This window comes from Belonocnema kinseyi, chromosome 8 (genome assembly GCF_010883055.1).
Source record: "Belonocnema kinseyi isolate 2016_QV_RU_SX_M_011 chromosome 8, B_treatae_v1, whole genome shotgun sequence".
NCBI classification, from domain to species: Eukaryota; Metazoa; Arthropoda; class Insecta; order Hymenoptera; family Cynipidae; genus Belonocnema; species Belonocnema kinseyi.
The window spans coordinates 128,556,693-128,572,429 of NC_046664.1; the positions used below are offsets into that span (position 1 = coordinate 128,556,693).

The following is a 15,737-nucleotide window of genomic DNA, read 5'->3' on the forward strand; positions in this document are numbered from 1 at the left end:
GAGAAGGTCAAAGGAATTAACAGATTCAAAAGTATATGCAAAGAATTTTAATAGAAAAATTGATTCCATTGCCCATATTGGTGACTCACAGGAGGCATGCAAGACGTAGAGGTTAATTACATTTAATAAGGTAAGGCGCCCGACTCCATCTAATGCAAAGCGCTAGAAGCAATGCCCTGCTTAAGGATAAAATCTCCCGACTCACCTTTAGCTATCGAGGACGAAAGCGCAAATTTCAGTGTGGTTTTTTACATAACCCCTTCAGACCTGCGCATATCATTTTTGGAAATGCAATCTCAGCATTTCTAAATTTGAATAAAAAAACTTGAACAATAAAATAAAAAAAAGGTAATAAAGTTCAGAGGCAATTGGAGTGTGAGAATTGAATGTACAGAAAATGGATGAGGCAAGTTGGTGATTGGGAAAGATAGCAAAATTTTATACAGAAATATAATTTAAAAATGTTGATGTACATAAAAAATTGTAAGTGTGCCATAGTTACATTTAGGCAAGAACTAGTAGTTTTGCGCGCGCCTGTTTTTTTATGAAAAAGAATAATCCAAAAGCCTATCTTTTCGATGTTGTACAAATTTAATGAATTTTACAAAATATTAGCATAAAATAATAGAAGGCGCCAAGGGATAAGTTCTGTACCAGAAACTGTAATTAATCTTTTATAATAGAATTTCAACCAATTTTATATTTTTTGGTAAAAAATGAAATTAATCTACTTTATTCCAAATGAGCTTTTTTATTAAAAATTAATTTAACCTAACATTGATGAATAGCATTTGCTACAATTTTGTAAGTCACGTTAATGATAATTATATTCTTGAAATAATGAACTTTGCATTTTTAAACCACAATTTTTTCAAATTAATTTAGTCAAATTTTTGCACGCACATTATAATAATCAATTACCATATAGCTAAGAAAACACATGTAATAAGCTTGTTGCCACTTGGTAAACTTTCCCCTGAAAATCTTGGTCAAGTCTCCCTAATATTAGTTAATGCATCCAATGGCATAAAAAGGTTAATAATAACTGATTCATTATTCCGATTATACAAAATCATTACACTACTTTGTAAGGAATAACGCGATATATGATTACTGTACGAATTTTGATTACAAGAGTAGATAAATCCTTATAAAGTTGGACAAAAATTACATTATTGAACGCAAATTTCTCTTAATTGTCGAATCTCAGGCATAGTTAAGTCTCCCACTAATGAAAAACATAATTATGTTCTTTAAAATTAAACTAATAATGATTATATTTCAGATTACATTAAAATTAATGAAATTATTTATTAAAAATAACACTTTAAACCAATAAATACTTGAAAACTTATCATGTGGGGTGAAGGTGTTGTGAAAAATGTAGTTTATAGTGGTAGATGGAGGGGAAAGGTGTTATAACTATTTTACAGAAAAATAATTTTTTGATTTAAAATTTTAAGAATTAGGATAAATTTTTTTTATTTCCTAATTGACAATTCTTTATTTGTTGAAAACTCGTCTTTCTAGTTGAACAATTCATAGTTTTAGTTAAAAATTCATCTGCATTCGTTGAAATATGAAATATTACATTTTCTATCGAAAATCCATATTTGCAGGTTAACAATTCAATTACTTTGTTGAAAATTGACATATTTGTTCGAAAATTTAACTCTGGTTAAAAATTTTAATATTTTGTTGAAATTTTTTTTAAAGATGTCCACCGCTACATTTTGATTGTGAATTATTTTTTTTTTTAATGCAACTGTTTTTGGTTAAAGATTAATCATTTTGTTTGAAAATTTGGCCTTTCAGTTTAAAATTTATATTTGTAGGTTAAAAATTTAACTATTTGGTTAAAAGTTAAACTATTCGGTTGTAAATGCAAATCTTTCATGAAAAGGCTAAATTTTTAACAAAACCGTTAACACTGAAAATAAAACAGTTTAATTTTCAGTTTTAAAAAATTAACGAATTTTCAATCAAATAGTTACATTTCCATCCAAAAACAATAACAGCTGAATTGAACAAAAAAATGCATTTCCAGAAAAATTTTTTATTTTTAAACAGAGATAAATTTTTAACTAAAATAATGAATCTTCAAATAAAAAAATTAATTTGTAAAAGGTCGTTCAACCTTAAAACAATTAGCAAAATGTTCAGAAAAAATGAATAATTTTCGACCAAAGAAAGAAAGAATTTTCAAGAAAATAATTAAATTTTCACCTAAAATGATGCATGTTCAACCCAAAAATATTCATTTTTGCTCAATTAATTTAACATTTAACCAAGCAGTTAAATAGATTAACGAGCGCGACGCTCTAGAACGAACAAAGAAAACAGAAAAATATCTACAAAATTGTTCAGTTTTCAAACCAAAAAGGCCAGTTTTCAAAAAAATAGTTGAATTTTCAACCAAAAGGGATACATTTTTATTGTTTTTATGTTCAGTAAGAAAATCATGTTTCTACCCAAAGAGATGAGTTTTTAACCAAGAAAAAATTTTTAGTCAAGACGGAAAAAAAATTCAACTAAATTGTTGAATATTTTCAACCAAAATTTTTTTTAACTGTTCCCTTATAGTTTAAAATAGTTTATCGATTCTGCCACTTGAAGTGCAGAACCTGCCTGATGTTAAATGGATTCGATTACCCTTGAAATAATTTTTATAACACTGTTCTTTTTTTGTTGAAAATTAATTTTTTGAATGAAAGTGTGATCTTTTTTAGTTAAAAATCTAACTAATTCTTTTAAAATTTATGTTTGATTGTTTGCAAACTCATCTTGCTAATTGACGATTAAACTTATTGATATTTTTAATTACAATCTGTTTTGATAGAGAACTCAGATTTTTTTAAATTACACTTCTTTAAATTGAAAATTATTTTTTTAACTAAAAACTGAACTATTCCATGTTTCGTTGAATATTAATTTCATAATTGAAGCTTCATCTATTTCGGTTTAAAACGCACCTTTTGATTGAAATTCAACTATTTTCTTCAAATTTATATATTTTTTAAATTAATTTCTATAATGGTAAAATCTACTCATATCACTTTTGGATGAAAAATGATATTTTTTAGTTAAAAATCATATATTTGTTTGACACTTTCTAGATTTTGTAACAAATTCGTAATATTTTGTAGAAAAGTAATCTTCTTGGTTGAAAATTAATATTTTTCATTAAGGATTCGGTTATTAGAAAAAATTCCTTTTCCGTTGGTCAAAAACCAAAGTCTTCAAAAGAAATTTCGATTATACTAATTTTGGCTCAAAATTGATATTTTTAATTGAAAATTGACCTTTTTTACTTAATAATTCAATGCTTTTAATTTTTCTGTTTTGGTAAAAAATTAATCCTTTTGGTTCCAAATCGATCTTTTTTCATTAGAGATTGAACTATTTGGAAGAAAATTCATCTGTTTTGATACAATATTTGGAAATTACAAAATTTTGTTGAAAATTTGTTATTTTTGGTAGAAAAATAAACTTCTTAATTGAAATTTCATCTTTTTTCGAGGATTGTATTATTTTCTTAAAAATTTATTTTTTTGTGAAAAATTAATTAATTTAAGAGAAAATTCTATTATACCGTTTTTGGTAAAGAATTGATATTTGAAATTAAAAATTGATCTTTTTTAGTTGAAAATTCAACCATTAGTTTGAAAATGCACATATTTCAATGAAAATTCGTGTTTTTGGTAGGAAATTAGTCTTCTTGGTTGAAAATTTATCTTTGTGATTAAGAACAAAAGTTTTAAGTTGCACATTCTTTTTTTTCGTTAAAAATTAAATTCTTTAACTGAAATCTTAACTATCACACTTTTGATGAAACATTGAAATTTTGAATTAAAAATTGATAATTTTGTGTTGAAAATTCAATTATTTCTTTCAAACATCGCCTTTTTTATATAAAATTAATCTTCTTGGTTGAAGATTTATCTGTTTTCTTAAGCGTTGAACTAAGTGTCATCAAATGCATCTATTTTAGTAAAATTTCAATTAATTTGTTGAAAATTTAATTGTTTGTTATTAAATATTAATTCTTCTAACTAAAAAGGAATTATCTTATTTCTGGTTTTCTATATTTATATTTTTAATTAAAATTGTATCTTTTTTAGTTGTAAACTCCATTATTTGTTTGAAACTGATATTTTTTATTAGCTTTCAACTATTTTGTTAAAAATTGTTAAAAGTTTAACTGCACAAAATTTCAGGATGAAAAATTTTATTTTTAATTAAAATTTTTTTATTTGATAATTCGTCTGTTTGGTAGACAAGTAATTTTCTTTGTTAAAATCTTATCTTGTTTATTGAGGATTAAACTATTTTCTTTATTTTTTGTTCTTTGTTAAAAATTAATGTCTTTAAGGGAAATTTTGATTACATCATTGCTAGTTGAAAACTAATAGTTTTTTTTTTTTTGAGAATTACTGTTATATGTAAAACATTAATCTGTTTTTTATTATTCTTAACATAGATCTTAAAATTAGATTTTTTTGTCTTAGATCGGAAAAAAACGTCTTGCATAATTAACTATAAAACAATTTTAATCGCTGAGCGATTCTGCTAAATAATGTTTAGAACCTGCCTGATTTTAAGTGAATTCTATTTTATTTTAAATACTTTTTATAATATTGTTCTTGCATTGAAAATTAATTTAGTTGAAAATTCTATTACTTGTTTAAAACAAAAATTTTGTAATAGAAAATTATTCTTTGTGATTGAAAATTCATCTTTTTTGTTAAAACTTTTATTTGGTGTGAAGTTCATCTGTTTTAATTAAAATTTAAAATAATCTGTAGAAAATTTCATTTTTTTATTGAATATTAACTTTTATAAACTAAAAACTGCATTACTCTATTTTTGTTTAAGCTTTGATATTCTTTATAGATATGAAGACCCGATACATCCATAAAACTGAAAAAATCGTAAATTGTGATCTGTGTGTTATGAAAGATCAGGATCTGAGTGCAAGTGGCAGTGTTGTGCCGTTGATCACTATAGTGAATCTACTGACAAAATTCATTCAATTCCACATTTCTTAAACCATAGATTATGTAAAAGTATATAAAACATTGAAGCCTATATATTGTATGCAGCTGTTTTGTGGTGAAGGTGAAGTGCAAGGAGTTTAATGGTACTTTTCTGCTATTGAGTAAAGTTAGTTTAACATTGGCGTGTTTTTAGTTATAAGTTAAGGTTTTAGTTATTATTTGTATTCAATATGAACATTATCATTAAGTATTATTTTTTGTGAAATATGGAATTTGTTATAAAATTTCATTGCTGATATAAAATGCGGTAGCAAATTATTGAGATTTTGAGATTAATATTACATTTTACAATTCGTATGAAAAATTTGTATGAAAAATGTCAGTAATTTTCAACATATTTCAAACACGGAGTATTTTTTTCGTATTAACAAAAATGAGTAAAAGCTTAACTTTCGTAAAGTTTTTGTAGTAAATTTTCGTAACTTTTCATATCAAAAAATAATATTTTACAGATTTTTGTAGATATACGGATGATTTACATTAAAGTGGTAAAAATTATCTACTTCTGAGACCAGCAGTTCGCTCTTGTATTCTAAAATTAATTCCTAACTTGAAAATCTCAAAAATTTGTTATCGCATTTTACACCAGAAATGGACTTTGATAACAAAAATTATAATAAATTCCACGATTCAAATGAATATTACTTAATGTTAATGTTTATATTGATAACAAATAACTCAAAAATTCACGAAAATTTAAAAAATACGCACTCTGTATCTTCAAAAAAAAAAACACACACACACACAACGTTACAGCCCAGCACAATCATGAACGCACAGTTTTTCGACAGTCTTCACTCTTTTTCAGCTTGCCTAGCCTGTATTGCGGCGGTACGGGTGTCAAGGTGGTGGTTAAATAGAAGCGTTGATTCGTATTATCGGCTTCGAATTTCGATTCGATTATTATCCCCAACAGTGATCCAAAAATACTTGCGCATGCTTGAATTGTGTGGCGCTATTTGGCTCTGGTTCGCGTACGTATTTAAAAATCAAATACAGATGCGCACCGTAGCTAATGAACGTCACTAAAATCCAAGCAAGCGGAGATCAAGGCAGCTCCGTTGTTATCATTAACTTCAAGAAAACACGTGTAACGTTCCATTACTGTCTAACTCACGGATGCCTCGAGTCGCACGCATGTAGCTGTCAAAGAACGAGCAATCGTGACTATTTTCCACGGCTGTCTAACTCACTGACGCCTCGTGCATATAGCAATGAAAATCGAGTATTGTGAAAATCGAAATAGACAATATCGTTTAAAGATTTTATATTAAGTATGAAAGAAAAGAGGAATGCGATAGTATGAGAGAAAGAAACCCGTGAATGTAAGAACTCATATGAGAACAGAAATAGGAGCCGCGACCTAGCGCTATTCGACTGAATAGCCTTCCCACAGATATTTCAGCGAGAACACGGAAACTAGCGTTTACACATAGGCGGGGGATCGTATGTGTGCTTCTCGCTAGTCACCGCACTAGTGCCTAGACCTGTCGGTTTACATATTCTCCAGCCATTCTCCACTCTTCTAACGTTGACCGCAATTCCAGTCATCCTGAACCTTCCAACCTAAGCTACCCCCTCGAGTGGAGGAAAGCAATATGACCATAACTTCGCCAAATATGCGACAAAAGCATTGAAAAAAACTTCTTTTCAAATGAAAGCGTTCCACACCTAATACAAGGGTCTTGCGTAATAAACATTCATAAATGTAAATTGAAAAGCATTACTAGCAGCAAATACTCCTGACAACCTGAACCAGATCAATTTAAAATTGAAATTAAAATTATTAAGGAGGAGAAAACTGCAAACTGTAGAAAGTTTTCGACACCTCAGTGGAATTCTCCCTTGAACTGCATTTCATGATGCTGACAAATGCATTTTTGGCTCAGCGCTCAAAGTCCAACCATGCACAGCAATATGTGCCATGCCTGGAGATTAACGAAATTCCTTACCTAAATAAAAAATTTTCACCCATGTCCACCGATAGGGTCTCCTAAAAAAAGTACCCGTCAAAAATCAGCGAGGCAGTTTGCAGAGCTACTTGAACCGAGCAATTAGTCTCTTGAAGGAAATCTTCTCTCGCGAAAATTCTTTAACAGATGCCCGTCGAGTAGGAACGCTGGTTCATCACGTTAACCATTACGGTTTGCCTCCCTTAATAAGCTTTCTTTTTGTAATCATATTTCGGGTCAAAGTGTAAAACTTATAAAAAAAAGTTTCCTAACTAGGCCGCGTTGGAAACCGTATAGTGGGTGCGTAAATCCTATAATATCTCTTTATCTAACGAGTATAGCATGGTATGAAAGACCTAAACGAACTTTTTTGAGCAAGACTCCAGTTTTTTCTCCTGTTTTTCCGACCGTCGATATGATTTCGAAATTTTAAGAAAAGTTTCCTTATTCCCTTATTTCGGTCTCACGGTTCAATTTAAAACAAACGAAAAGCGATTGTAGATGTTAAAAAATCGTTATATTTTCAACGTTTGGGCTCTCACTGCCAGCCTTCATCAGGAAAAAATTCCTTCTCTAAAATACAAAGTGTTTTTCTTTTATATAGAATCGATTAAAAACTAAATTATAATTAACAAATTGAAACATAAATTATTTTTGTTATTACCTGTCAGTTCAATACGTAGTCAAAAGTTACATTTAATTGTCAAAAAACTTTTGAAAAGTTAATGTTTGATAATTTAAAATTTGTTAAAAAAACATATGAGTCATTTTCGAAATTTGGAACCTCTATAAGAGAGGTTCAAAACGATAAAAATATTACATTTCTTTATATTTCATAAGGACAGCATATAAATATGACGAAACAAAAAGAGCGACTAGAATGGACATTGACATAAATGCTAACAGGTAATACCAGATGTATTAATGCATTTTCATTAGATTTAATATTTCAACTTGATGGAAATTTACTTAACAAAATTAAATTCATAAATTTAAATTCTTTTAGCTTGGGAGCGCTATTTTTCATCTGTGGTTAGTTGAAAATTCGACCTTTTCATTATCGTCCATTTGTATTATCTGTTACCAATTATGGTAATGTCAATGTCCAGTTCAGTGGTTTCAAATTTCGAAAATGACTTATATGTTTTTTTAACCAGTTTTAAATTATTAAACATGAACTTTTCGAATGTTTTTTTGACAATTAAATGTAAGTTTTGACTACGTATTGAATTGACAGGCAATAAAAAAAATAAGTTCTGCTTCTATTTGGTTAATATAATTAAGTTTTTAATTGATTGTATATAAAAGAAAAACACTTTGTATTTTAGAGAAGGAATTTTTTCCTTATAAGGGCCCGCAGTGAGAGCCGAAACATTGAAAATATAACGATTTTTTAACAACTACAATCGTTTTTTGTTTGTTTTAAATTGGACCGTAAGACCGAAATAAGGTAATAAGGAAAATTTTCTTAAAATTTCGAGTACACCATGGATTAAAATTACTCTCGAGTCTTTTGGAATAACCAGGTTTTCTGGGCACCAGAAAAATTATTACCGATGCTGACAGTTGTGCGGAAAGGCCTTGCGAAGTTGGGCACTCCGTACAATTTTAATCATCAACCAATTAAAACGCTTTAGGAAATTTCAAAGTCGAATCTCAAAACATTTAAGAAATTGCCTTTTATAGTGAGGTGAGAATAACAATATGATAACATGCGAATTTAAACGTACTCCGTGTCATCTTACTTAAAAGCCAATTATTAGTCTTTTAATTAAGACAAATAACAATGCGCGTGTAAGAGGAATTGTCGAGCGACTACGTGTACAACCGTGTATATGCCGCAACTGATCTTACATACATCGGCCCTTTAAAAAAAGGTGAAAGCTAATCACAATCATTTGCCCTTTTTCTGATGATAGAATTAAGATTAACGACGAGTATTGACGAGTACTACGTATCGTTGCATATTATATTATGCACTGTATAAATATATTTTTAAGTGACATGTATATCCATAAAAACATGCAAGACTACTTTGGAGGTTAACATAATAAATAATAATTTTACTCAGTACATAATTCTCGTTGTTTATTTTGAAAAGATATGATATACTCTTATTAATAGCCGGAAAAACGACAACATTCTCGGATGAGAATAATTAAATTACGTCCCACAAAAATAATAAACAAGTCTGACTTTAGACCTAGTTCAGTTTGTGGAGCCTCCACAAGTCAATAGATATGTTAACCAAAGAAAATTATGGAATTTTAGGAAATTGAGCCTGTCTGCAATAAATATAAAAATACATTAACAAGTTGTAACAGGTAAAACTTCAGAACTCTAATATTTTTCGTTGCTCATCTATATAGCTTATTATACTCTTTACAACATTATTATTCTTTGAATATATACTTTTCAAGTGTAGGTAGAAGGACTTACGTTATAAATGAGTTTTATATTACTACTTCAACTCTTATGAGAGAAATCAGTTGGAGGCTTTTACCAATGATTAGATGTTAAATTTATATAGCAGTGGTCGCTGCGTAATTTTTAGCGTACTTTAGATTTACTGGGGAAGTTGTTGGTGAAAACCCAGACCTTAGTGAATTTTCTAGAACCTACTTTCTTGCTTTATTTTTTATTAATTCTAGAAAGAAAAATAATTTCGATATAGTGTGACCATAATTATCAGCCATCTATAAGGAAGAGTTTTTTGTTATCAAAATTAAATATATAATTACTGGCAAAGGCTTCTAACGAATATCTATTTAATAACCAGTGTAAAGAAATATAATTTAGAAAAAAAAACAATTAGTTTTTAATTTTCTATCCTTACTATTCATAGTAAAATTTTGATTGATATCAGTTACTTTATTAAGAAAAAAGCTTATGGTTCCCGACTGTTCCCTGATCAATAGAAATGGCATGTAAAACTACATCGAATCAAAGTCCACTTTTCCCAAGTTTAAGCCAAATCGATTTTTGGGTAAGAGCAATTGAGAAACGATAAGCTCACTGTATACAGCCAGATGGACGGAATGCCCTTTTTAGATAAAAAGGGTCCATGTTTTCGATCTAGGTTTATAATTTCATAGCCATTTTCTGACAAAAGGTCATATGGCCATTTTGAATTTCCGAAGTGGGCTGATACTTTTACCTATGCTTAATTTATCGACACCAAGCCCATTTCCCTAAAGTAACCGAAAATATGTATATTTTTAAATAGAATAATGAAAATAACACACGCACTTATGAATTGACTCACCAACTTTAGATACGGTTTTTTTTCTTAAAAAATAGATTTTTTAAAGTTTTAACTTCAGACTTATTTTTAAACCTAGACCTTTTTTTTGAGATTCTAATTTCAGGAAATATTCGGGTATCTGCTCAGATATGTGTCTCCATATCGAAAGCATAGGCCTGCTTCATATGGACGCACACATATTATAGAAAAAATGTAAAAAATAAATTAATTCATTTAGTAGGAATATTTACCTGAGAATTAAAAATAGCGCTGACTGGCTTATGATCGGATATTTTCAATTCAGGATGACTTCGATATTCAACAGATTTAATTACATCCCCTTTCCATAAAATACGATCACACCAAGCAGGCGCTCTTCCTTTGTCACTGTTATAAAGTACAAATTTTGCAAATTATTTCATATTTCGAACTCAAATAAGGGAATATGTCAGGAAACTTTCAATTCAGTATCCCTCAAAATTGGTTAGGTAATTTGATTAAATAGAAAAGGAATTTTTCTTGTGTGTATACTTATATTCTAATGTTTCATCCTAATTGTAAACTTAATATAAAAGAGCGATTTTCCAGGACTTCAGTTTTCTTTTACTATCAAAATAGTTTTCTAAAACTGCGAAATAAACTTTTTACTATTTACTTCCTTTAATAGGATTAACTGGTTCATACACGCCACGCCTTGTCCATCACCATACAAAATTCATCTTACATGCTCATGCACATTCAACTGTCCATCTTCCTCTCCTGTACACCTCCAGTGCACCATTCAATTTCGCATCCATATCCTTTACACAGATTCTTCTCTTCATCCATCCCATATCAACGTTTCTTAACCATACTTTATTTGCCTTCCCTTTTTATGCTTGCAGATATTCTGGTTCCGTCAACCCTTTGACCATCATATACCATCTATTGTACCTCAAATAATAGCTCTAACTATATTCCCTGCCACTCCAAACTCCCTTTTCGTATATGACAAACCTTCCTCATTTTTTTCCTTTCTTTCTCTCATTTTTAATTCCCCAAATAGCCTCTCGCAGCATCCTTTTTATCACTTGCCATACATTTTCTATTCCGAGACCAAGTGAGACATGTAAATAAACAATTACAAAAAGAAAAACACAAGTTAAATTTTTTATTCTAATTTAAAATTCCCGTCAATATGGATGTGACTTCCGACAGTGCATTTTTGCTAAAAACATCAAGTATGGCTGAGCTATCAACTCCCGAAGCTGTTAGTCTGCTTTTGACTCAATTTACGTCGTTGCTATACCACTTTACTCTAATTTTTTAACAGTTACCTAATTTTTTTGAAAACCCAGATAGTAAGCGCGCATACCAGCACCGCCAAACCCCTTTTGGGTTCTAGAAAAACTTCGAAGTGCATTTTTAAAACCTCAAAACCGAATTATTATCGACCGTTGGTAAGTTTCGTACATTCTGATCCAACAACCTTGAGCTAAAAATGTTTAAAACTTAAATTTATATCCTGCCAAACTCTGTAGTACATTGTTTTATGAAACTCGTCAAGTGTAAATAATTTCAAACTTTCTGTGCCATTTATTTAGTTTAAAATAATACGTAAGTGGTTCTCGTCAAATGAAAAACACAAGTGTTCCTTAATAAAAAACTACCCAAAAAGCTTTAGTAACCATGCGATCGGAAGTGATACAGTATTTTTTGCAAGCAAGGAGAAGTTTTACTAATCAATAACTTTGCTGACATTAGGCCATTTTTTTAATGTATTGGAATTTGTCATCAACGTAAAACCTTGACGGTTAGATGTTTTGTTAAAAAAAGTATCCCAATAGTTTGGAATTACAAGTATGCCTCCAAAAATAGTACATTATTTCTTGAATATTATGAAAACTTGAAATAATACCTAACTTCTGACACATTTATTTGTTCCAGAAAAACGGATTACCTTATCTGTTCGATAATTTGATCGAAAAACTACCCAAAAATGTTTGCAAACATAAATTTCCATTATGCAATCCAAAGGGATCCAATATTTTCTAAAAACGAAGAGAAGCTTCACTAATTGGTAAGTTTGTTGACATTTAGCATTTTTTCAAAAATGAATTAGGCTTTTTATTTAAAGTAAAGCCCTTTGCGTTGCGTTCCTTAATTGAAAACCCACTCACGAATTATTTTAAACATAAATTCTCATAATTCCACCATAAGAAATGCATAAGTTTTTGAAAATCATGAAAAATGACCATTGTTTCTAGCTTCTGTCACATTTATTGTTTTTTGCTGAAATAGGTAACAGGTTTTCGTCAAAGCAAAAGCTTCTCGGATGATTTCATCGATGAAAAAACTCCGCACAAAATTTTAGAAACATAAATAAACATTATGCTGTCGAAAGCGATGGAGTATTTTCTTAAATTGAGCAGAAGTTTCTCGAATTAATATCTTTGTGGAGCACTGGCAATTTAAAACAATGTATTAGAATTTTTTGTTAAAGAGGAATCTCGTGACATTTATTTGAAAGAAAATAGTTTAGAGATTCTCGTCAAAGTAAAACCTTGACTGTTGCCCCCCTTAATGGAAAACCCACCCAAAAAGTTTTTAAAACATAAAATACATTTATAACTTCTCTGAAATTTATTGATTTAAAAAATATATAAAAAGTTCTAGTCGAATTGGAACCTCGTTTTTGTTGTTGTTATTTTTGCTACAAGTATGTAACAGAAGTTCTTAAAGGAAACGAAAAGGTGACTTTTGCTGTTAGAAAATGTGTGTTATTTTAATCTTGTCAACAAATTATAAAGAATGAAATTGAACTTCCGGAATGAATAATTGCACATATTTTTTTCGGTTCGAGCCCAAATGATGCTTGGACGAAAGGTTTTTGTATTAGTTTAAAATTATTAATAAACGGTAAGGAGAAGAATTCCGAATTTTAAAACGTTTTGGTGTTTTGAAATGTTTGTTTTGCAATAAACACACGACCTAAACCCTTGAAACACCTACAAGTGTTCGCTGAATGACACTCGTCATTGACTTAATTAGCGCATCTTTAAAGCTTTTTTTGTGGCCCAACTAAGCTTTGTACATTTTTGCTACATGAACTTTTTTTAAATTTTTGTGTGAGCTACTACATACTTCCGGCTGTTTTATAAGCGGTTGGACATCCTGTATATATAAATTTATTAATGCATACAAAATAAGTAAAATGAAAATAAATCATTTAAGCAATTCGCAAAATGTAAAGAGGGCCTTATTGTCGGTGCACACGAATTTCGTCTGGAGTGAGAGTTTTACCTGCTAGCCAGAATGCACTCTTCCTTCGTTTTCTGACCTGCGCCCATGACCAGAATACAACAACTATCCGACTAATGAAGTGCTTATCCTACTTTTTCCTAGATAATATTGAAACAAACTGACCCTGCTATCTTTACGTGATAATAAATAAAATACGATATATATTTTCTTAATTTCGCAATGAGTAATTTAGAAATATTATATGCGGAACCCACGATTTTTGGTATTAAGAGCGATGTTTTTCGTCTGTAATATTAAAGAGCCAGAAGAAAATTTTTTATTTTGAGAAAAACCGTAACCAGATTCTTCAATTTTTGTACCTTTTTGAGCGTTATTTTATGTGTAATGGACCCCTGTTCTTAAACAATAACACAGAACGACAAAAATTACGTCTTTTTGTACCTAAAGACATGACCATGTCACCCCAAAGGATTTTGATATCCTAAAACCGAATCCGTTATCCCAATTTTTCATATACATCAGGTTTTTGAGATATCCTAACCTAAAAGTGCAAAAAAGACTATTTGAGTCATATTTGAGATAATATAAGATGATCAGCAATTTTTTCTAAAAACTGATAACGCCATCGTTTAGTACTTCTTTTTATCTTCCATTCCCATTTTCGATCTTCTCGAACCGATTTTGTTTTCTCCGAGATATCGCATATTAACTGTTTCAGTTCCACAATGAAAGACTAGCAAAGAAGGCGCAGAAAGCGACTAAATGTTTAGTACGGCATATCTCGGAGAAAAAAAATCGGTTTGCGATGATTAAAACGATGGCGTTAGCAGTTTTGATCATTGCTGATCGTTTTATCTTCCTTCCAATATGGCTGGTTTGTAGGTGAAAACAAATGAAATAAATTGCTGACCACTGGTTTGAGATACACACTAGTTAAGAAACCATTTATTAAACTTATAATAGAAACACGTGATATATAAGAAACTTTACGTGTAAAGACCGCGCTCACGGGGGCTCGAAGCTGTTCGTTTGGAATCTAAGAGAAATCTGACTGGGCCGTATCGAGGCCCAGTCGGGAGAGAACAAAGGGCGTGTCTATAATTTGCCAAACCTGAGGTGGGTGGACATTTTAAGGTTCGTAGACATTGATTAGTCAGTTTGAGGAAAAACCCAAAGACATTAGAGAGCCCTCGTGGAGGTCTGTTCGAGGTTAAGGTACAGTAAAGGTTGCCGAAGGGTCCTAGACTTATCCTTAGGTTTGACGACAAATCACGTTTTGCTAATAAATGCAGGAGTCAGAGGTATGCTTAAAAAGCTACAAGACTGGACTCGAGGACTAAAATCATAAATTTGAAATCTTTGAGAAAATCGCAGCAAACAGCTTTACGTTTATCTTTGGTTATACGATTGTAGAGAATCTGATCTTAGGCATAGGAACTGAAATTATTTGACCCTTTCTTAAAATTGAGATTTTCTAAAAGAATATTACGGTGTCGCTCAAAATAAAAACTTTCTTCTGGCTCTAATATTATTAAAAAAACATGGCTCTTAATATAAATTGGAACTTATCAAGGCAAATAACATGTCATTAGAGTTACCAAAAGTCGTGGATTTCGCACATAATATTTCTAAATTACTAATTGCAAAATTAAGAAAATTTATATCGTATTTTATTTATCATCATGTAAAGATAGCAGGGGCAGTTTTTTCAATATTACCCAGGAAAAAGTAGGATAAGCATTTCATTAATTGGAAAGTTATTGCATTCTGGTCATGGATGAAGTTCAGGAAGGGAAGAAAGAGCGCCTTCTTGCTAGCAAGCAAAATTCTGACTGCGGGCGCAATTCGTGTGTACCAACCATAAGGCCCTCAAGTGTCGTCACTAATCCTCTTTACATTTTACTTATATGATTTATTTTTATTGTATTTATTTCTTATGCATTAATAACTTAATATATACAGGGTGTTCCACCGATAAAAAACAGCTGCAAGTATGTAGTAGTTTGGGCACAAAAAAGCTTCAAAGATGGGCTAATTAAGTCAATGACGAGCGCGCTTTAGCGAACACTTGTAGATATTTCAAGCGTTAAGGAAGTGTGCTTTTTGGTGAAATACTTCAGCTCCCGCATTAGATAATTCCCCGCCTAGTACCCACTTTTCCACTGTTTATTGCAAAACACAAAGTTCAAATCTTCAAAACTTTTAAAATTCAGAATCCTTCTCCCTAATGTTTATTAACAA

General features: G+C 30.3%; 1 protein-coding gene across 3 annotated transcripts in view; it reads right to left on the reverse strand.

Annotated features, from left to right (window-relative positions):
• LOC117177943 (inositol polyphosphate 5-phosphatase OCRL) overlaps nt 1–15,737 on the reverse strand; it is a 404,171-nt gene that overhangs the window by 189,902 nt on the left and 198,532 nt on the right. For all 3 annotated transcript variants that reach the window (XM_033369070.1, XM_033369071.1, XM_033369072.1), the window contains one exon: nt 10,505–10,640. In XM_033369070.1, the coding sequence (XP_033224961.1) occupies nt 10,505–10,640 (136 nt within the window). The remainder of the gene's footprint in view (nt 1–10,504; nt 10,641–15,737) is intronic.